The sequence below is a fragment of the Bufo bufo genome, chromosome 5 (genome assembly GCF_905171765.1).
Source record: "Bufo bufo chromosome 5, aBufBuf1.1, whole genome shotgun sequence".
NCBI classification, from domain to species: domain Eukaryota; kingdom Metazoa; phylum Chordata; class Amphibia; order Anura; family Bufonidae; genus Bufo; species Bufo bufo.
Genome location: NC_053393.1, coordinates 386,236,311 through 386,259,715, shown reverse-complemented (window position 1 = coordinate 386,259,715; position 23,405 = coordinate 386,236,311). Strand labels below are relative to the sequence as shown.

Sequence of the window (23,405 nt, the reverse complement as noted above, 5' to 3'; positions counted from 1 at the left end):
TATGAAGAACATATTTGATGTGTCTATAATATGTATATTCAACTCTCTATATTGTACACAATATTGGTGTCTTTGGAACACAAAAAGAATGAGAAGTACCAATTGTAAGAGAATGTATCTAGCATAAATGTTTACCATAGCATACAACATGACTGTACAGAGAACACTTCAAAGCTGAGTAGAGGATAAAGAGATTACAAAGGCCTTGTTATTTCCCAAGGGTTAGGACCTCCTTCCATAATCCTCGGATTACTTATCAGCACTCTTCTTGTTAATGCCTCTGCTCTACCTAATTCAGGAAGGCTGCAACCACTATTTCATCCTAAAAAGGGAAATTTTATGCCTAATGAGGGACTAGAGGGCAACATTTCACTGAAAAGAGTAAGGATAATAATGGCAACCCTAACAACAGAGGAACCACACCAAGCAGCTTGATAAACTTCAAAACTTATTGGAGACTTCTCAAAAGCAGTGAGCGGCGATGCCTATGCAAAATAATAAGGTGGCCAGTGAAGGGCAGGTGAACTTCCAGAAAGTGAAGGATGAATGCAGGGCTGTAGTGGACGCACTGAACAAGGTATATCTTTGCTATAGTTCTTTTTATAACATACTGTTTGTAACTCTATGTGTTGGAGGTGCTGTTTAAGGCCTACATGGCATATTTTGTGCATGCAGAACAAAGCGGCATCCCGAACGGACCCATAAAGTCAGTGGGTTCTTTTCAGCACAGTTAAATTCAGTCATGTGCCGAATCTGGCACTTGCATTATTTTCGTAATTTTTAACCTCCACCGGAAAAGAACGAAAATAACAAGTGCTGATCTGAACGTAGCCTAAGGCTAATTTCACACTAGCGTTTTAGTTTTCCGGTATTGAGATCCGTCATAGGGGCTCAATACTGGAAAAAAAACGCTTCCGTTTTGTCCCCATTCATTGTCAATGGGGAGAAAACTGAACTGAACAGAACGGGATGCTCCAAAATGCATTCCATTCCGTTTAGTTGCGTTCCCATACCGGAGAGCAAACCGCAAAATGTTGTAGTTTGCTTTCCGTCCTGGGATGCGGAGCAAAAGTCAATGGGGATCCATTTTCTCTGACACAATCGACTTTCAATGGAGTTCATGACGGATCCGTCTTGGCAATGTTAAGGATAATACAAACGGATCTGTTCATAACGGATGCAGAGTGTTGTATTATCAGTTGCTGAACCCTGCCAGATCCAGTAAAAACACTAGTGGGAAAGTAGCATAATATGGGCGTTTTTCAATGTTTTATGATGTTGTGCTTTTCTACATTATTCTTGTCAGGACTGGTACTGAGTTTCTTGTCACAAATCAATCTCTTCATGGGAAAGAATTTCAATTTCTCTGTGTATTTGTGTTATACTGTATCTGTTGTGCCGCTGACAAGTGTTCAATGTCAGTACAAGGATAAGTGCCGCCTACTGAATGAGAGGAGACAGATGAACATGCAGCGTTGCTGGACAAGAATAGATATGTGGTAGGATTATGTGTGGTGCTGCCGGTGAAAACAGAGCTTCTGGATGTTAGACATATAGGGGAAGAAGTGACAGTTATATCTGTTAAACACCCTTTCTGGGACCCTCGGGATGAATACTCACAAAAGAACGAGTGGTCAAATTATCAAATACTACCTTTAGGGGTCCTAGCTAATGTTTATGATTAAAACTCCATCTTTTATTATATTCTATTAAAACGTATAACATAGAAAAGTAAAATGTGTAAGATTAAAACTATCAGGGACTAGCCGGGGACATTTATTATTTCACTGATAATGGCAAATAAAACAACACAGTGCTGCAATATAAAGCACTGACCCTATTGCTGCCATTATCAGTAAAATGTCCCCGGCTAGTCCCTGATAGTTTTAATCTTACACATTTTTCTTGTCTATGTTATATACGTTTGAATAGAATAATAAAAGATGTAGTTTTAATCATATACATTAGCTAGGACCCCTAAAGGGAGTATATGGTCATTTGACCGCTAGTTCTTTTGCGAGTTATATTTGTTCACACAATTGTGAAATTTTTATTTAATGTTCCGTAAAATGTAGTACAAAACTGTAAAAATATTTGTGGGGTAAAAAATATTTTCCTATTATGGGGATTCTGCCATTCTGCTTTTACGGCATTTGCTGAACTTTAAAAATGACATAATGGTAATGTATATAGTTAGTTTTTTTATTATGTTTTAAATAGTAATTTGCATAGTGATGCATAACTTTTTTAACATTTTTGGTGACGGGTATATGAGGTTTTCTTTTGAGGGGGTGAGTAGTTTTTCTTGCCATCATTTTGGGTAGGGATGAGCGAATCGACTTCGGATGGTTCATTCGAAGTTGATTCGCATAATACTTCGTTTGAATACTGTACGGAGCGAGTGCTCCGTACAGTATTAAAATGTATTGGCTCCTATGAATCAAAGGTATTACTTCGCGAAGTCTTGCGAGATATCGCATAATAACTTCATAAATAAATTTCTACTGTAAAAAAACATTTCCCGAAATCTGGTTCGGTTCCAAGGTGTAATAGTTGCCATAACATGGCAGGTTTTGGGAGGGCCCAATCAGAGGACACATGGATCCCCCGTGAAATGCCGCATTCCATATTGACAGCAACATCTGTAGGGTTAAATGGTCAGGATTAAAGTTATTGCCAATCCGGTCAGCAGCAAGCAGGTGTCAGCTGTATGAATCCTTATATGTTACTTCAAATACTAAATATATAGTCTGCATGCAAGCAAGGTGATTTGGAAGCACGTCCCACCCTACTTAAAGGGGTTCTTTGATTTTTTTATATATTAATGACCTATCCTCAGGATAGGTCATCATTATCAGATCAGCAGAGGTCTGGCTCCTGGTACCCCCGCTGATCAGCTGTTTGAAGAGAGAGCAGCGCTCATATGAGTGCTGCCTTCTCTTCACTTTTTACCTGCTCGTCGTCGCAATTGCAGAGGTCAGCAGGTGTAATTACAACTAAGTTGTCCCATTTACTTCAATGGGACAGCTCCTTCGTATTTACTTGAGCTGTCCCATTGAAGTGAATGGGACGGCTTGAGAGCTGCGGTTGTGAGGGTGAGCAGGTGTACGAGTGCTGCCTTCTCTTCACTGTTTGAGTGTTCCAGTCTCTTCAAACAGCTGAGCAGCGGGGTGCCGGGAGTGGACCCATGCTAATCTAATATTGATGACTTACCATATTTTTCGCTTTATAAGACGCACCCTAGGTTTAGACAACAGAAAATTTTAAAAAAATTTTTTTGAAGGGAACGTGGTTTACTGGAAAGGTCAAGGTCAGTAACTTTAGGGTGTACCGTAGAATGGAGGGAATAGTTTTGGTCAGCTAATGTTACCCTTAGTGTGTCATCCGCTGACCATTGTAACAACTAGCAATAGTGCATGAGGTCACCTCATTAAAAGTAACTATCCAAATAAATGTGTCTCATGTCATTGCTCTGCTGTGTCCTGCCATGTTTCTTGTTCTGCTAAATTATTTTTAAAGTATTTGTCTGCAACACACACACACAAATCTTGTACTCACACAGCTCTGTTATACACACACAGCATGGCCATACACAGATGCAGCTCTACTATACACATACAGCCCTGCTACACACACACAGCTCTGCTACACACACAGCTCTATTTCACGCACATACAATTATGTTACATACGTAAATCTCTGCTACATACATACAGTTCTGCTACACCCATACAGCTCTGCTATACACATATACACACATACAGCACTACTACACCCACATACAGCTTTGCTACACTCATACAGCTCTGCTATACACACACACACTTATCATATTTAATAAAAACTCACATTTCACTGCACTGGTGCCAGCCGTATAGTTCTTCTGCTCTGGCTCCTCCCATTGATGACATCATCAAAGGTCCTTAAGCTGTACTTGGAGTTTTCATTTCCTTTCAGTACAGCTGTAGGACCTTCCTCCCCATGTGCTCTCCTGCTGCTGCTGATCATACAGATCAGTGTCAGGCAGGAAGAGAAGTGAGTGCAGATGCACAGCTCTCTCACTGATAAGGCTACTTTCACACTAGCGTTTTTGCTGGATGCAGCAGGGTTCAGCAAAAACTCTTCCGTTACTGATAATACAACCATCTGCATCCGTTATGAACGGATCCGGTTGTATTATCTTTAACATTGCCAAGACGGATCCGTCTTGAACGCCATTGAAAGTCAATGGAGAACGGATCCGTTTTCTACTGTGTCAGAGAAAACGGTTCCGTCCCCATTGACTTGCGTTGGGGGTCATGCCGGATCCGTCTTGCTCCCCATCCCAGGATGGAAAGCAAACTACCACATGTTGCGGTTTGCTCTCCTGTATGGGAACGCAACTAAACGGAACGGAATGCATTTTGGAGCATTCCGTTCAGTTCAGTTTTGTCCCCATTGACAATGAATGGGGACAAAACAGAAGCGTTTTTTTCCGGTATTGAGCCCCCTATGACGGATCTCAATACCAGAAAACTAAAAAGCTAGAGTGAAAGTAGCCTAAGTCGGAGCACTGTATGTGCACTCTGCCAGATCATTAAGGAAGCAGTCAGGGTGTCTGGCCATTCTGGATCTCCCTGGCTGCCGTTTATAAGACGCAGGCACTTTTTTACAAGATTTTTCTTGCTTAAAAGTGTGTCTTATAAAGCTAAAAATGCTGTATAATGAGGATGGGTCATTATTATAAAAAAAAAGCAGACAACCCCTTTAAGTAGTTTTTGATGTTTTGTGCGGTTTAAAAAATATTTTAAAGGCTATGTACATCTTATTGCATTGCACTGAAATTTTGAATCCCTTTTCTATGTACAGCTTTGTGTTTCTAGTAGCAGGCTCAGAATTTTCACTCTGTTCCGTCAGGCAACTCAGCTGACAGCTCTTTTTCTCTGACCTCCTAAACACTCATTATACACTCACCTAAAGAATTATTAGGAACACCATACTAATACGGTGTTGGACCCCCTTTTGCCTTCAGAACTGCCTTAATTCTACGTGGCATTGATTCCACAAGGTGCTGATAGCATTCTTTAGAAATGTTGGCCCATATTGATAGGATAGCATCTTGCAGTTGATGGAGATTTGAGGGATGCACATCCAGGGCACGAAGCTCCCGTTGCACCACATCCCAAAGATGCTCTATTGGGTTGAGATCTGGTGACTGTGGGGGCCATTTTAGTACAGTGAACTCATTGTCATGTTCAAGAAACCAATTTGAAATGATTCGAGCTTTGTCACATGGTGCATTATCCTGCTGGAAGTAGCAATCAGAGGATGGGTACATGGTGGTCATGAAGGGATGGACATGGTCAGAAACAATGCTCAGGTAGCCCGTGGCATTTAAACGATGCCCAATTGGCACTAAGGGGCCTAAAGTGTGCCCATAAAACATCCCCCACACCATTACACCACCACCACCAGCCTACACAGTGGTAACAAGGCATGATGGATACATGTTCTCATTCTGATTACGCCAAATTCGGACTCTACCATTTGAATGTCTCAACAGCAATCGAGACTCATCAGACCAGGCAACATTTTTACAGTCTTCAACAGTCCAATTTTGGTGAGCTCGTGCAAATTGTAGCCTCTTTTTCCTATTTGTAGTGGAGATGAGTGGTACCCGGTGGGGTCTTCTGCTGTTGTAGCCCATCCGCCTCAAGGTTGTGCGTGTTGTGGCTTCACAAATGCTTTGCTGCATACCTCGGTTGTAACGAGTGGTTATTTCAGTCAACGTTGCTCTTCTATCAGCTTGAATCAGTCGGCCCATTCTCCTCTGACCTCTAGCATCCACAAGGCATTTTTGCCCACAGGACTGCCGCATACTGGATGTTTTCCCCTTTTCACACCATTCTTTGTAAACCCTAGAAATGGTTGTGCGTGAAAATCCCAGTAACTGAGCAGATTGTGAAATACTCAGACCGGCCCGTCTGGCACCAACAACCATGCCACGCTCAAAATTGCTTAAATCACCTTTCTTTTCCATTCTGACATTCAGTTTGGAGTTCAGGAGATTGTCTTGACCAGGACCACAACCCCTAAATGCATTGAAGCAACTGCCATGTGATTGGTTGACTAGATAATTGCATTAATGAGAAATAGAACAGGTGTTCCTAATAATTCTTTAGGTGAGTGTAGCTCAATTCTTATAGCTCAATGATAAGAATGTAGCTTATGATCCTTTTACATGGGACAATTGAGCAGACAATTGTTTTGGAAGGAAGCTTTCTTAATTTACATACAGTGATCTCCTCCACAGTACGGGAAGGAGAGATCGCTAATGCCATGGCTCGTCCCCATACAGAATCATTGCTTGCCGACAGAAGAGTGTTATTTAGACTGCACAATCTGCTGTTGGCAAAAGACGATTTAGGTGACAGCACAAACGATCATATTACCCAATGAACGAGCGTTTACACAGCCAGATGAGGTTTATTAGATGACCGCCACAAAGTGAAAGTGCAAGTACCATTCACACAGCTAGACAAAAAGTTAACCCTTTGTGACAGAATGGCTCAATATTTTTATTAAAGAGCAATTGAAAAATGATATTTAGCCCAAAATGAGTAAAATGCAATCATAAAAAATTGCCTCTGAGAGTGTACATAGCCTTTAAGTTTTTTGTAAAATGTACATGGGGTAGTTCTAGCAAGTCCTCTCAGGAGCAAGCTTTAGCCTGCGGCTTTCTGGAGTGGAAAGGTCAGTAAAGTGGGCCCCCTAGTAGCATACTGGAAGTTGGATGTCGTGCTATATGCTCATGATCAGTATATAGAGCTGGGGGCATTTGATTGTCACTATGATTGTCAAGAAGGAGAGAGAGAGATATGCGTCAGCCACTTGGGCTGGGGCTGTTATGTAACATAGCACGGAACTCATTCCTATCAATCAGGCGACATGACAGGACAGCAGTCCTTTCAGCTTTCTTATCCTGTGCGACCTGTAGTTGGAGGACCTTTAGGGTACTTTCCCACTTGCGTTGTGAAGAACTGCCAGCCGAATCCGGAAATCCGTGTGCAAACGGATAGCATTTGTAGACGGATTCGGATGCCGATCCGTCTAACAAATGCATTGAAACACCGGAACCGTCTCTCCGGTGTCATCTGGAAAAACGGATCCGGTATTTATTTGCGTTTTTAAAGGTCTGCGCATGCGCAGACAGGAAAACCGGTTCCGCTTTGCCATAACACTTGGTGCACTTAATGCATTTCAATAGAAAATAATGCCGGATCCTGAAAGTGTTCCGGAATTTTGGATGGTGGCCAAATATCGTAAGAGTGACTGAACTGAAGACATCCTGATGCATACTGAACATATTTCTCTAGGATAAAACGGATCTTTTTTTTTCCGGTATTGAGCCCCCTAGTACGGAACTCAATACCGGAAAACTTTAACGCAAGTGTGAAAGTACCCTTAGCTAAGCGGAGATGGGCCCAATAGTGTGTGAGAGTAAGCATCTGCTGAATGCTGCCTGTTGGAAAACAATAGCAGTGGCCACAGAACCTGCTTCAGCAGAATCCGCCATGCCAAGCAGAGCTGTAAGCCTGAGCCTCTCAGCAAAGCATAGTTATTGTACTTTTTACTGTGGACAGAATTGGCCAAACTGACAAAAAGTTATTTCAGCAAGAACTTGGAGTCATTTGTCAAACTTGTGTAAAGAAGAACAGACTTAGTTGCCCATAACAACTAATCAGATTCCACCTTTCATTTTTGACAGCTCCTTTGGAAAATGAAAGGTTGAATCTGATTGGTTGTTATGGGCAACTAAGCCAGTTCTACTTTACACCAGTTTGATAATTAACCCCTTATACAAGGAATTCTTCTTTATTACTTCTATCTGGCTTTGGACCCAAATCCTGCAAACACACCTCTTAGGGTCCATTCAGACATCCGTAGGTGTTTTTGCGGTCCGCAATTTGCGGATCCGCAAAACACGGACACCGGCAATGTGCGTTCCGCATTTTGCCGGCACCATAATAGAAAATGCCTTTTCTTGTCCGCAGTTGCGGACAAGAATAGGACATGTTCTATTTTTTTCGGGAACATAATTGCGGATCCGGAAGTGCGGATGCGGACAACACATAGTGTGCTGTCCGCATCCGTTCCAGGCCCATTGAAAATTAATGGTCCACACCCGTTCCGAACCCAAGTTGCGGACGTGTGAATGGACCCTTAGGTGGTGTGCCATTAACATTCAATATAAATTATGTATTAAACTAGCCTAGTAAAAAAAAAAGTGAAGGTGCTCCCAGCAACCAAACATAATCCTGCTTACATTCTTTCATTGGAGGATAGAAAATTGAAGGGGTTGTCCCAGAATGACAACAAGAATGGCGGTCCAACGTCACACCGTTTGGGTGGAACGGTGGTTGAGCACATGCTAGGAAAATCCATTCAAACTCTATGGATCTTCCAGAGTCGACTGTATTCATCTTCAGCAGTCCCACAGACTTTCAGTTGAGACATAGTGCACATGCTCCACCACTGCTCCATTCAAATTGGTTAAAAAATTCTAAATACAAGACCCCTGTTCTCATGAACAGTGGGGGTCCCAGCCATTAGACCTCCACTGATCAGACACTTATCACCCATCACCCATCCCGTAAGCTGTCATTCTGGAGGACCCCTTTAATTGATAGGTTTCTATAAGCAACTATACTAGTTTTTAACTGCTATAATTTTTAGACAAGGACTATTGTAATTATTTAGATTGGCATACTTTCATTTCCATAAGTACTATTACCTCTTTTTTTGTTCTTTTTTTTATCTAAGGGTATACATACATGTAAGGGCTTATACACACGGCCGTTCTGAGGCCGTTCCGTGCATTGGGGACCGCAATTTGCAGTCCCTAATGCATGGGCAGCATCCGTGCGGCATCTGAGACGGATCGAGACCCATTCAACTTGGATGGGTCCGTGATCCATCCGCACGGTAAAAAAATAGAATATGTTCTATTTTTTTGTGGTGCGGAGGCACAGACAGAAACACCATGTTGTGCTTCCGTGGGGTTATGATCCGTGCTTTCGTTCCGCACCGCATCTCCTGGATTGTGGACCCATTCAAGTGTACACGGCCGGTGCCTGTGTATTGCGGACCCGCTGCATGGGGGCCACAATACGACCATGGACGGGCAATGGCCGTGTGCATGAGCCCTAACACATGTTGTAGAAACGTCTACATGAATTAATTTGAACTGCACTTTTGTTAGACATCCGTGTGCTTGGTATCAAAGGAAAACCATTCAAGTATATGGAATTTATTAGTCAGAAATGGAACAAATATACCCTAAATAGGTCTAAAACAATGTACTGCTTAATGGGTGTGTGTCTGTGAATGTGTATTTCACCCGCTGAATTTGGAAGATTTAAGGTAATCTTAGTGAAAATAGATTGATAAAGCAACCATTTAAGAATAATAACTTTGTCTGCAGTAATCTCCTAAACTTCCTCTAGTGGTTGATGTCAGGCTCGGACTGGCCCACAGGGTTACAGGCGAGTCCCCTGGTGGGCCCCTAGTCTCCCACTCCCTTCACAAGTGGCACATAACACAGTAGAATTACAGATAGGCAGCTTACAGCACTTCAAGTTCATATAAAAACTAGGTAGATTATTTAAGAAACTACAGTAGTGTACTCAGTGTATTATTATAGATGCAATCAGATTGCAGAGATGACTTAGGCCCCTTTCACACGGGTGAGTATTCCGCGCGGGTGCAATGCGTGAGTTGAACGCATTGCACCCGCACTGAATCCTGATCCATTCATTTCTATGGGGCTGCTCCTCTTTGTGCGTTTTTCACGTAACGCAGGCCCCATAGAAACGAATGGGGTTGCGTGAAAATCGCAAGCATCCGCAAGCAAGTGCGGATGCGGTGCGATTTTCATGCACGGTTGCTAGGAGACGATCGGGATGGGGACCCGATCATTATTATTTTCCCTTATAACATGGTTATAAGGGAAAATGATAGCATTCTGAATACAGAATGCATAGTAAAATAGGGCTGGAGGGGTTAAAAAAATTAAAATAATAATTAGACTCACCTTAATCCACTTGCTCGCACAGCCCGGCTTCTCTTCTGTCTTCTTTTTTGCTTTGTGTAGGAAAAGGACCTGTGGGGACGTCACTCTGGTCGTCACATGGTCCGTCACATGATCTTTTACCATGGTGATGGATCATGTGATGACCGGAGTGACGTCACCACAGGTCCTTTTCCTGCACAGAGCAAAAAAGAAGACAGAAGAGAAGCCGGGCTGCGTGAGCAAGTGGATTAAGGTGAGTTAAAAAAAAATTAATTTTTTTTTAACCCCTCCAGCGCTAGTTTACTATGCAGTCTGTTGTCAGAATTCTATTATCTTCCCTTGTAACCATGTTTTAAGGGAAAAGAATACAATCTACCCAGCACCTAATCCAAACCCGAACTTCGGGTTTGGGTACCAAACATGCCGATTTTTCTCACGCGAGTGCAAAACGCATTAAAATGTTTTGCACTCACGCGGAAAAATCGCGCATGTTCTCGCAAAGCACCCGCACCTTTTCCCGCACCGCCCGTGTGAAAGAGGCCTTATAGGTACACAGGTAGGCCAGACACTATCCTCCTTTCCCAGGGACTTGCCTTCTCAAAGTTTCGGCAGGGACCTCTATAAAATTTTATGTTGTAGTGTCTTGCTGTTGTCTGCTGCTATGTGAGCAGGTAATGCTTTAATATATCTGTACAGTGGGCCCCCAAAATAGATTTTACTGGTGGGCCATAGACACCCCAGTCCAACACTAGCTGCTGTAGACCTTGCTCCAATGTATCTAAATGAAATTATAAAGGAATTTTACCAAAATTTCTTGATTAAAAGGTACAATATTATTTTGTGTCCACAGCTATTATGCAGACCTATGTGTCTCCATAGTTACAGACTACAAACAAACACTGCTGCATGCTCAGCTCCGACAATCATGTGTTTTCCTTTTGATCTACTGCCTCTTCTTCTAAACTAATGTACAGTATTTGTGTTTAACAGTTAATAACACTATTGGCATTCTGATCTAGTAAGGCCTAGTTCAGTGTCTTTTGGTAGTGTTTGGTAAGTGATTTCCATCAGTGATTGTGGGTTAATACCAGGTGTGGGTCAAAATCGCAGAACAGGTGCAAATCTTTCCATTACACCTTATGGGCAGCACAGTGGCTCAATGGTTAGCACTGGTGCCTTGCACATCCTGGGTTCAAATCCAACCAAGGACAATATCTGTATGGAGTTTGTATGTTCGCTTCGTGTTTGCATAACTTTTCTCCAGGTACTCCGGTTTCCATACACATTGCAAAATGACATACTAATAGGGAATTCAGATTTCTCCAGATAACGTCACGCAGTGGCTTGGAGTCCTCAGGGCTGGGATACCAAAATAAAGTTTCATCGCAAAATTACAATAATAAAGTTTATTTCTGTGTAGGCTTTACTTGTGGTTGTGGCTCAGATAACTGATGAAAATCACTGACCAAGCACTGACGTGTGGAAGAGCCCTAAGGCTCATTTGGCAAATGGCTGAGCCATACACATTCATCTTATGTTTTCCATATTAATTAAGTCTCTTTTTTCTTTTATGTACCAATGGGAAGGTTGTGGCCTGCTACAGACACTTGGCAATCACTGTTGGTGGCTCGTCAGACAGCAAACACTTACGTGATGAATTGAGACGTACAAGAGAAAGGGCACAAGAGCTAGCAGTAAGCAACAGGAATGTAATAACTGCTGCTCTTCGGGACAAGCAGTTGAACAAGGAAGACAGGCGGGTGCTGGAGCATCTATGGGTGCAGTTTTCCAGTTGTCTGGAGCTTCTGCACAATGACATGTGCAGAGTGTTTGACTTGGGCCTGGCTGCTCCCCTCTCATCAACTCATCAACCAGCAATGCAGACTGGTGCTACAGGTAAGCAGCTCACTAAGAGCCATATATTAACCGTATAAATGAATTACATAGATTCATAGAGGGATGAAAATATGACTAAAGACTTCTTTCACAACACATATGCAAAGAAATTAAGTGATATTTCTGGTTAATTTATTCCTTTTGGTGTCCTCGATTTATTTTCGTTGAGTTGCCAGATGTGTTCTCAGTTTTTCCAGTAGTTTTTCGTAGTCTTCTTGCGAGAGTATTGCCTTGAGCTGATCCTCTGTGCTTTTGATTAATTCTTTGGTATCTATGATAGCTTGTTGTAGGAAGGATAAAGTTAGAGTCATTATATCAAAAGAACATTTGTTAAGTATTTGTTCAAACTTAGAACAATAGTCCCGGTTGTCTTTGAAAAAAGTTGGTCTTGTCCGTATCCTCAGGCCACGAGGTATACGTTTGACTTTGAGATATTCGGCCATAGTTACACTGTGTAATTCAAAGCTCAAGAGTTTTCTGGATTCTCTTTCCAGGTCTCTAGCCTTGAACTCCGAGCTGGGCGTTTGTAGAAAGTCACTTGTTAAGGTGACTTTGGATAGGATAGAGTTGATTTCATCATCTTGGAATGAAAGCGTATCGCTTGTCATGTTTTTGCCACGGTGCTTCACCAGGTTAGGGATTCTTTATAATTTCAAGCAGAGCCCTTGTAGCACACAGTGGATATTCTGCTGGAGTAGGGTTCCCACCCCTATAAACAATTAATTCAAAGACTCCAGCCAATGTATGTATTGTATTTAGTGCAATTTCATTTTATTTTGCAAACAAATGGTGGTTGCTACGGCAAAGTGACGTTTCGGCACATCCGTGCCTTCAGACTGTAGCAAAAAAGTAGATAAACATAGATAAATATATCAGGTATTTCCATCAGTCTACATGATAGCGATTATATTATATACGTCTATGTGCTTGTTAAGTTCACAAACGCAGAAAACATATAGAAGTTTAAGAATAAAAATAGAAATAAAAGTAACAATTTTTAAGGAAATTAGAAAAATACATAGATAACTTCTGTTGCTGAAGTTCAAGGCTAAAAAAAAGGCATATAATGGCAAGGACACAGTCACCAGTGGTCATCCTCTTATGATCAGAACATGCTTATCTGTGATAAGTTAAGGAAATTCTCAAAACATGGTCAATGCTAATATTATAATATTATAATGACAGGTGATAGTTTCTGCCTATATTTCAGCAGGTAGCAGGTTGAGGCATAATGGTAATAATAGGTAGCAGTTTCTGTCTATATATCAGCCGGTGGCAGGTTGAAGCATAATGGTCCAGATTCTCAGGAGTAACTTACCTAGTGCCGCTTGAAGAAAAGAGGGTCTCAGTTGTGGACGCAGTTGAAGGTAGACATGCGGTAGTGCCGCTGGAGAGGAGAAGCGCCATGTCTGTGGTCATATGTGTGGGGATTTAAATACCCACACGCTGTCCCGGCATTTTTCGCGCTTCCGGAACCGGAAGTGCGTTATCGCCGCCATGCGTTCCACCGACAGGAAGTGTCTAGGTGGAGCGCAGGGCGGACCTACAGTTACATTGCGATGAATGGAATAAATTAGACAGAGTGGCATGTGACAGAATGTGCTCTGTGTGGCACTGTATAATGATGAAAACGGGGTTGGTCTTGGTATTAAAGGGAAGTATAGTGTGACGAGGTGGAACGCATATAATGGCTATTATATTTTATAAGAAAATAAAAGGATATTAAGGAAATATTCTTTCATTTTCTTATAAAATATAATAGCCATTCTCTTCAATCTAGTAAATGTCATTTTCCCTCTCCCAACACACACATCACCTATAGACATTTCCGGCCGGTGGAACGCATCATCCATTCAATATGCGTTCCACCTCGTCACACTATACTTCCCTTTAATACCAAGACCAACCCCGTTTTCATCATTATACAGTGCCACACAGAGCACATTCTGTCACACGCCACTCTGTCTAATTTATTCCATTCATCGCAATGTAACTGTAGGTCCGCCCTGCGCTCCACCTAGACACTTCCTGTCGGTGGAACGCATGGCGGCGATAGCTTGCTTTCCACGTGACGCACTTCCGGTTCGGGAAGCGCGAAAAACGCTGGGACAGTGTGTGGGTATTTAAATCCCCACACATATGACCACAGACATGGCGCTTCTCCTCTCCAGCGGCACTACCGCATGTCTACCTTCAACTGCGTCCACAACTGAGACCCTCTTTTCTTCAAGCGGCACTAGGTAAGTTACTCCTGAGAATCTGGACCATTATGCTTCAACCTGCCACCGGCTGATATATAGACAGAAACTGCTACCTATTATTACCATTATGCCTCAACCTGCTACCTGCTGAAATATAGGCAGAAACTATCACCTGTCATTATAATATTATAATATTAGCATTGACCATGTTTTGAGAATTTCCTTAACTTATCACAGATAAGCATGTTCTGATCATAAGAGGATGACCACTGATGACTGTGTCCTTGCCATTATAGGCCTTTTTTTAGCCTTGAACTTCAGCAACAGAAGTTATCTATGTATTTTTCTAACTTCCTTAAAAATTGTTACTTTTATTTCTATTTTTATTCTTAAACTTCTATATGTTTTCTGCATTTGTGAACTTAACAAGCACATAGACGTATATAATATAATCGCTATCATGTAGACTTATGGAAATATCTGATATATTTACCTATGTTTATCTACTTTTTTGCTACAGTCTGATGAAGGCACGGATGTGCCGAAACGTCACTTTGCCGTAGCGACCACCATTTGTTTGCAAAATAAAACGAAATTGCACTAAATACAACTTGGCTGGAGTCTTTGAATTAAAAGCCATTAGAAAGTATAACATGTCCTGCAAAAAACAAGCTCTTCTATAGCTATGTGAACAGAAAACTAAAAAGTCATGGTTCTGGGAAGGCAGAGAGTAAATAATGAAAATGCAGAAACAGAAAATCGCTGAGTCTTTAAGGAGTTAAAAAACAAACAAACATACCATTATAAAATTATATATACTGTGGGGTTTCGCTCTGGTAGACAGGATTAGTGGATGCAGTATAGAGGCAACAACAAGTTCTTTGGATCAAGCAGTTCAGTGTTTTATTCACACTTTAGGCTAGTGACAAAGCAAGCAGTCATAATCAAACAAAAAGTCACCTTGCGGTGTTGATGGTAACTCACACCATGCAGCAATTCTGCTTCAGAGTCCTTGACCATAGCAGCACCAATCTGTTTTCATGCCAAACAGGTAGCAAGCCTTCATCCAGACACAAGGCTCCCAGATCCCATCACAGAGACATCGCTTCTGAGCCCAGCTGCCTATTAAAGGACAGCCAGGTGCTGCCAAAACCCGGATCGGCACTTAAAATCTGGTCCGGTATTTGACCTCACCTGGCTGTAAATCAGCCCAGCAGCACATGCTGGGAGGAAAATATATGTTTTCCCAGACAAAACCTCTCTCTGTGTCACAATACATAACTTTAATTAGCAGAAAATTTTTATTTTATGTATGGGGTAATCAGGGCAGTAAATTCAAAAGCCTGCCAATCTGTTACAATCTGATATCAAGATCTGCCGACGGGGGGACATGTAACCACTGCAGCCAATCACAGGCCGCATCAGTGACCTGCCCCCATTGCGTCACGTGTGACATCCTTGCTTCCATTCTTTTTGAAACTATTAAAGAAGGGTTCATTATTAATAAACCTCCCCAATTTTAGAGGGAAGTAATAATCTCCCTCATTTCAAAAGCAGATAAAAGTATGAGCGATCCAGGGTTGCTTGGGAAAGGTTATTTCTTCTATCATTAATAACATCCAGGTGGACTTTATGCCAAATAAATCTATTGGTCTGAAACTAAGGTGTTTATTTCTTAATCATCAATTGCATGAAGAGTTTGGTTGTGAATACAGAGGCTGCTTGATTTTTGTCACTGGATATATCGAAGGCCTTTGATGGTTTTTGTGGAAGGTTCTGAAATTCTTTAGTTTTCTGGGGAAGTTTATTATATTTTCAGCCTGTTGCCTGGTTAAGACTAATTTGGAACTGTCCTCTATGTTTAGCCTCAAGCGGGGTACCAGGCAGGGATTCCCTCTATCTCCATTGTTCTTTCATTATAGAGCCCCTAGCAAATGCAGCTCGAGAAGATAGGTGCATAAGGATTTATTTGAAGGGTCGATAGAAAAGATTTCTGTTCGCTATTGAAAATATATACGGTATATCAGGCATATTAGAGCCAGTTCATTGTCAAAATTGGACACTTCTCTGGTCTTAAAGGCAGTTGTCTCAATAGGTGCACCTAGCCTTTCTGCTGCCTCAGGCGAAAACTCAAACGGTGCCCCTCCCTCCCCAATGCTAATTTGTTAACCTTACCCCTTCCCTTCAGCCCATGGACCTTTAACTGCCCCTCTCTTGCCCCTACCTGGTGCTGCCTTAGGGGTGATCGCCTCACCTGGTCTCATTGGTAGTGCACACCTGGTTGTCTCAGTTCAGCAAATAGCATTTATCATGTAGGCAAAGTTAATTCAAGACACTTACTATTGTATTGTGATTGTAAAAGCGCCAACCTACCTGCACTCCTGTGGTCCTGGCCACCAGAGAGGCCGGCGCTTTTTCCTTTAGTGTGCCCTCATGGCCACCGCTGCTGGATTGCAGGGTGGTCATAAATATAGAAACGAGCAGTGTATAATATGATGGAAAAATTTATGAAGCGAGCAAAGGAGGCAATATGGACAGGGGCGAACTGGGAACTTAAAGTGACGCTGGAAAAAATAAAAAATAAAAGTGGCTCCTTTTTGTAGGCAGATCCAAATTAACAGAAGCAAGGCAACATAAGTAGGTGGGGTCAACAATACCATAGTGCAAAATACCATCCCAGCAGAACCAAATAACACAGTGCAGCACAATATACTGCTGCAAAAGCTGGCCCTCTGTGGTGGCCATACATAGCTACTATCTTCTGTCCTCCTCCTCCAGTTGTCAATGGAGCAGGGGCTAAGGATGTGAGATGCAGGCCACAGCAGTTGAATTTAGGATGACATGTGCGGTCGCTGGCTGGATACATGAGTACCTGAGTCTCACAGCGTTACTGTTGAGAGCTCATTATATACCCAGTCAGTGTCAGAGAGGAGGACTTGAGTGGCCCCCTGCGGCATTGGCCCGCTGGGAAATTTCTCTCTATTGTCTATGGCCAATCCGCCCCTGAATATGGACAATCACAATACATTAGTGTCTTGTATTAACTTTGTCTACATGATAAATGCCATTTTCTGAAGTGAAACATCCCTTTTAAGAGAAACAGAAATAAATCTATTTTCATGCCCGTAGATAGAATGTACAGGCGTAATTTTAAATACTTAGGTATACTTATTAGTAATAACTAGTGTTGATCGAGCACCATAGTGCTCGGGTGCTCGAGTAGAACACCTCGTGATGCTCGGACCGAGCACCCGAGCACAATGGAAGTCAATGGGAGAACCCAAGCATTTAAACCAGGCATCCCCTGCTCTGAAGAGGGGAGGGTGTCTGGTTCACATGAAAAGGTCAGAAATTGATGGAAACCAAATTGATGTGATCATACCCGACCCTATCCCCCCCCCCCCCTTCACCTGTTTATGTGTTTAGTTCATTGATTTTTATTCTGCTCAATCATTGGAAACTGGTCTCTCTATGAAATCGTATGATTCATGAAGCATGATATGTAAGGTCAGATGACCCAAGCTCCAGTGTCTAACACCTGTCATATTTGTGAATCTCGATGTAATGCCTTTTTTCCAATGACGTTTGACATGATATGCATCTACTCTTTGTTTTTCGGGAACAACATGGGGAGGATGTCTGGATGCATCTTGGACTCTGAGGTCACTGCTGAGAACGATGTTGTCTGAGTAGTACGCTCAGGGCTATCTTTAATATTGATTGGACCCTGGGCAAGATTTTACTTGGGCCCCCTGGATTCCGCCTTCCCACACCCTAGCATGCAATCAAGCCCTCCACCACAACACATTGTGCAGTTTGTGAATGTATTACAGATCCACCTCATCAATACAATGCACAGGAATGTGCAGTGTGTGAGTATATCATAGCCAACCCACTGCTTTCCCATAGGGAAGCATTGGGAGGATATTGCGCATGCATGGCTTCATGGAGATGCTTTGAATCAATGCATTTCTATGAGGATTGTTTTACCGTGGATGCCAGTGTTGCACGTTGTGCAACACTGGACTAGGAAGCACCTCTAGTGGCCGTCTGATGAGTGGCCACTAGAGGTTTTCCTTGGCAGTAATGTAAATGCTGCCTTTTTTTCTGAAAAGGCAGTGTTTACATTAAAAAGCTTGCAGAGACATGCTATAGACACCGGAACTACTACGTTTAGCTGTTGCAGTTCTGGTGACTATAGTGTCCCTTAATATAGAGAAAAAAAAAGAATCAGCACAAAAGTATCAAATAAAATGGCTGTATCTTTATTCTAAAAATTAAAAAAGCACAACTTCTGACACAAATACATAGTATTTTGAAGATTACTTTTGTAGATGTGCAGATAGTACTGTACTACTAACCCCTCCATCCACCCCTCCCCCTTCTCCATCCCCCCTTCTCCAACCAACCAGCACTCTTACTCACATAAAACAAGTTTTATATATATATATATATATATATATATATATATATATCATAGCTTACAGTGAATTACTGTAAATACTTACAGTTCTGAAGACTCCAGCAGGCTCAGGATCAGTGCTCTGGGCAGCTGGTCTCAGGGCTGGAAGTGGGCACCACTCTACAGTTCAGGAAGGAGACCAGGGATCGGCTAACCCTAGCGTTGAAGTGCCTCCGCGTGACATCATGGAGCATGGCGTACAAAAAGGGCAGGAGAGGTCAGGAGGAGGAGCAAGCAAGTACTGTATTTTTCGACCTATAAGATGCACCTAGGTTTTAGAGGGGGACAATAAGAAAAAAAAATGATGCTGCTGCTGAGCTGACCATCTAAAACATTATGGGCAAGGGCCTGCTGCTAAGCTGACCATCAAAAACATTATTGGCGAGGGCCTGCTGCTGAGCTGACCATCTAAAACATTAGGGCCGAGGGCCTGCTGCCGAGCTGACCACCTAAAACATTATGGGTGAGGGCCTGCTGCTGAGCTGACCATCTAAAACATTATGGGCGAGGGCCTGCTGCTGATCTGACCATCTAAAACATTATGGGCGAGGGCCTGCTGCTGAGCTGACCATCTAAAACATTAGGGGCGAGGGCCTGCTGCTGAGCTGACTATCTAAAACATTAGGGGCGAGTGCCTGCTGCTGAGTTGACCATCTAAAACATTATGGGTGAGAGTCTGCTGCTGAGCTGACCATCTAAAACATTATGGGCGAGGGTCTGCTGCTGATCTGACCATCTAAAATATTATGGGTGAGGACCTGCTGCTGATCTGACCATCTAAAACATTATGGGCGAGGGCCTGCTGCTGAGCTGACTCTCTAAAACATTAGTGGCGAGTGCCTGCTGCTGAGCTGACCATCCAAAAAATTATGGTTGAGGGCCTGCTGCTGAGCTGACCATCGAATAAATTATGGTTGAGGGCCTGCTGCTGAGTCGACCCTCAGGAGCAAGGGCAGCCTAATAAGCATGTTGATATGATGGAGGAGGAGGAGGATGAGAAAAGGAAGATTGAACGATATACCCTTTTTTGTTGTGGAAGGGGTGCATGGGAATACAGTGTATTCAATAAAAGCCACATTTAAAGTGCCTTTATGTTCAGCCGCTTTCCTCTGGTGGAGTAGAGAAGTCAGGGGCAATCCAGGCCTTGTTCATTTTGATAAGAGTCAACCTGTCAGCATTTTCAGTTGACAGTCGGATGCGCTTATCAGTTATTATGCCCCCAGCAGCACTAAATACCCGCTCTGACAAAACGCTGGCTGCAGGGCAGGCCAGCACCTGCAAGGCGTAGAGTGCCAATTCGTGCCACGTGTCCAGCTTGGACACCCAATAGTTGTAAGGCACAGAAGGACGCTGACACGGTCTGCTACGTACTCCTTCACCATCTTCCAAAACTTTTACCTCCTTGTGACACTAGGCCGTGCATCATGGTGAGGTTGCTGGCGGGGTGTCATGAAACTGTCCCAGGCCTTGGAGAGTGTTGCCTTGCCTCTGTTGGAACTACTGTGTGTTTCCCTTGTTTCCCCTCCTCGGTTGCCCAAGTAACTACGTACTCTGCTGCCAGCGTTGTCAGTAGGGTTGTTGCGGGTATCGAAATTTCGATACCCAATCGATACTTTTGTCCCGGTATCGATACGATACCGGGATTTCCGTTTTTTCGATACTGGGCTGCGCTTCTGCGCAGTCTAGTATCTCTGAACATGAGCGCGCTGCTATCGGCGCGCTCATGTTCTCTCTCAGCAGCACGGGGAGAAGAAAGCTGTCCTCCCTCCCCCTGTGCTGCTGCCGCTGCCACCAATGAGAAGAGAGGGGCGGAGGAGGGGCGGCAATGAGAAGAGAGGGGCGGAGGAGGGGCGGCAATGAGAAGAGAGGGGGTGGAGGAGGGGCGGCAATGAGAAGAGAGGGGGCGGAGGAGGGGCGGGCGCACTGCGCCACCAATGATAGGATTACTATCGGAGCGATGGGAGGAGACATCAGCTTCACTAGTGGGCGTTCCTTTTCCCTGCGCTGCGATTGGACAGCGCTACAGCCAGGGAGAAGGAACGCCCACTAGTGAAGCTGATGTCTCCTCCCATCGCTCCGATAGTAATCAGCAGCATGTGGAGCAGGAGAGGAGACAGTAATGGGGCACTGCGGGCGAACGGAGCGGCGCCCAGGACTAAATGGTGAGTGCTGAGACATCGCTGGGCGCCGCTCTGTGTGGCCTAATAGTGAAAGTCTGGACTCATATACAGTAGTCAGTCTTTAACACATACAGGAGGCGGGTGCCGGCAGCAGAATCACATTGCCGGCACCCTGCCCCTGACAGGGAGCTGCGATCAGCGGCAGTTAACTGCCGCTGATCTGCTAGTACCCGCCTCCTGTATAAAGGGGTAAAATCATTGGTGGTGCAGTGTGCCCCCCCCCCCCCTCAATCCCCCCATCCCATTAAAATCATTGGTGGCACAGTGCGCCGGCCCCTCTCAACCCTCCAGTATTAAAATCATTGGTGGCAGTGGCCACAGGGACCTCTCCACTCCCCCTCATTGGTGGTGCAGTGGCAGCTTCTGATCGGAGCCCCAGCTGTGTAAGCCTGGGGCTCCGATCGGTTACCATGGCAGCCAAGACGCTACAGAAGCCCTGGTTGCCATGGTAACATCCCTGATGCTGTGTGCACAAAGCACAGAGCAGCAGGGACAGTGTGGAGTCCTATTCACCCTGATAGAGATCTATCAGGGTGAATAGGAAAAGGGATGAAAGATCCCAGGTTCTAGCCCCTAAGGGGGGAAATAGTTATTAAATAAAAAGTGAAAAAAAAAAAAACACTAAAATATGAAGTATAAATCACCCCCCTTTTCCCAATTTCACATATAAAATATATAAATAAACATATTACATCGCCACGTCAGAAAAGTCCAAACTATTAAAATATAAAAAAAAAATCTAGGTGGTGAATGCCGGAACAGAAAAAATAAAATAAAAACTGCGCGATTCGCCATTTTTAAAAATGAGGAATGCACGTGGCTTTTTTTGTTTATTTTTTTCGCGTGGTATCGAATGGTATCGAGTATCGCAATACTTTTTCATGGTATCGAAACCGAATCAAAAATTTGGTATCGCAACAACTCTAGTTGTCAGCTGGAAAGTTTTGGAGCAATTTTTCCACAAGGACCTTCTGGTATTGCACCATTTTGCTAGTCCTCTCCACCACAAGAATGAGAGATGAGAAGTTCTCTTTGCAGCGGGGGTCGAGAAGGGTGAACAACCAGTAATTGGTGTTGGCCAAAATGCGTATAACGCGAGGGTCACGAGAAAGGTAGCATAACATAAAGTCAGCCATGTGTGCCAGAGTCCCAACAGACAAGACTTTGCTATCCTCATCAGGAGGATGACTCTCAATCTACTCATATTCTTCCTCCTCTTCGCCCCTTCTACACTAAACAGATAAAATAAACCTGCTGTAGGTACTACCCTCTGTAGCAGAGGCAACAGTCTCCTGCTCCTCCTCCACATCATCATCATCATCATCCAATTCGCGCTGCGAAGCCGAATGGAGAGTGGTCTGGCTATCACCCTGTATACTATCTTCCCCCATTTCCACCTCTTCCACATGCAAAGCGTCCTCATTCATTGTGAGCAATGAGCGTTTCAGTACACACAGAAGTAGGATGGTTACACTGATAATAGAGGCATCGCCACTCACCATCTGTGATTCCTCAAAGTTGCGCAAAACCTCACAGAGGTCAGACATCCATGCCCACTCGTCGCATGTGAAGAGCGGAAGCTGACTGGAAAGGCGACGACCATGTTGCAGCTGGTATTCCACTACTGCCCTCTGCTGCTCACAAAGCCTGGCCAACATGTGGAACGTAAAGGTCCAGCGAGTGCTCCTGTCGAACAACAGTCGGTGAGCTGGCAATTGGAAGCGCTGCTGCAGCATTGCCAGACCGGCGGTAGCTGTAGATGACTTTCAGAAATGGACACACACGTGGCGCACCTTCACCAGTAGCTCAGGCAAATTAGGGTAGGTTTTGAGAAACAACTAAGTTAAACTTGTGGGCTAGGCATGGTATGTGTGTGAGCTTGCCGAGCTCCAAAGCCGCCACCAAGTTACAGCCATTATCAGACACAACCATGCCTGGCTGTAGGTTGAGTGGCGAGGGCCACAGCTCAGTCTGGTCCCTTATACCCTGCCACAGCTCTGCGGCAGTGTGCTGTTTGTCACCTAAACATATTAGTTTAAGCCCGGCCTGTTGCCGCTTCCCCACTGGAGTGCTACACTGCTTCCAACTACTGACTGATAGCTGACGCTGCAAGATGATAATTCAGAGGTGGAAGTGGAGGAGGAGGTTGAGGAGGAGAAGAGGGGGTTGCAGCCACTAATGTAGGTGGTGGCGGAAATCCTGATGTAAGTAGGGCCCGCAATCCTTGGCGTCGGTAGCACCTGTGCCATCCCAGGGTATGGCTCGCTCCCGGCCTCCACAACGTTCACCCAGTGTGCCGTCAGGGAAATGTAGCGTCCCTGGCCACAAGCACTTGTCTATGTGTCAGTCGTTAAGTGGACCTTCTCAATAACTGTGTTGGTCAGGGCACGGGTGATGTTATGGGACACACGCTGCTGTAATGCAGGGACGGCACACCGGGAAAAATAGTGGCAGCTAGGGACTGAGTAACGAGGGACTGCTGCCGCCATCAGTCTGTGAAAAGTCTCAGTGTCCACAAGGTGCGCATTTAGTGCTATGGTCTGTGGGTGGGTGGCTGGGTATTTGCGCTTTCGTTCAAAGGCCTGGAGTATGGACATCTGTACGCTGCGCTGGGA

At 43.9% G+C, this 23,405-nt stretch overlaps 1 protein-coding gene across 1 annotated transcript in view; it reads left to right on the top strand.

Annotated features, from left to right (window-relative positions):
* Window positions 1-481: 481 nt before the first annotated feature.
* LOC121001865 (regulator of G-protein signaling 9-binding protein B-like) overlaps window positions 482-23,405 on the top strand; it is a 42,823-nt gene continuing 19,899 nt past the window's right edge. Inside the window, exons 1-2 of the mRNA XM_040433084.1 lie at window positions 482-577; window positions 11,638-11,947. Coding sequence (XP_040289018.1) covers window positions 482-577; window positions 11,638-11,947 — 406 coding nt within the window. The remainder of the gene's footprint in view (window positions 578-11,637; window positions 11,948-23,405) is intronic.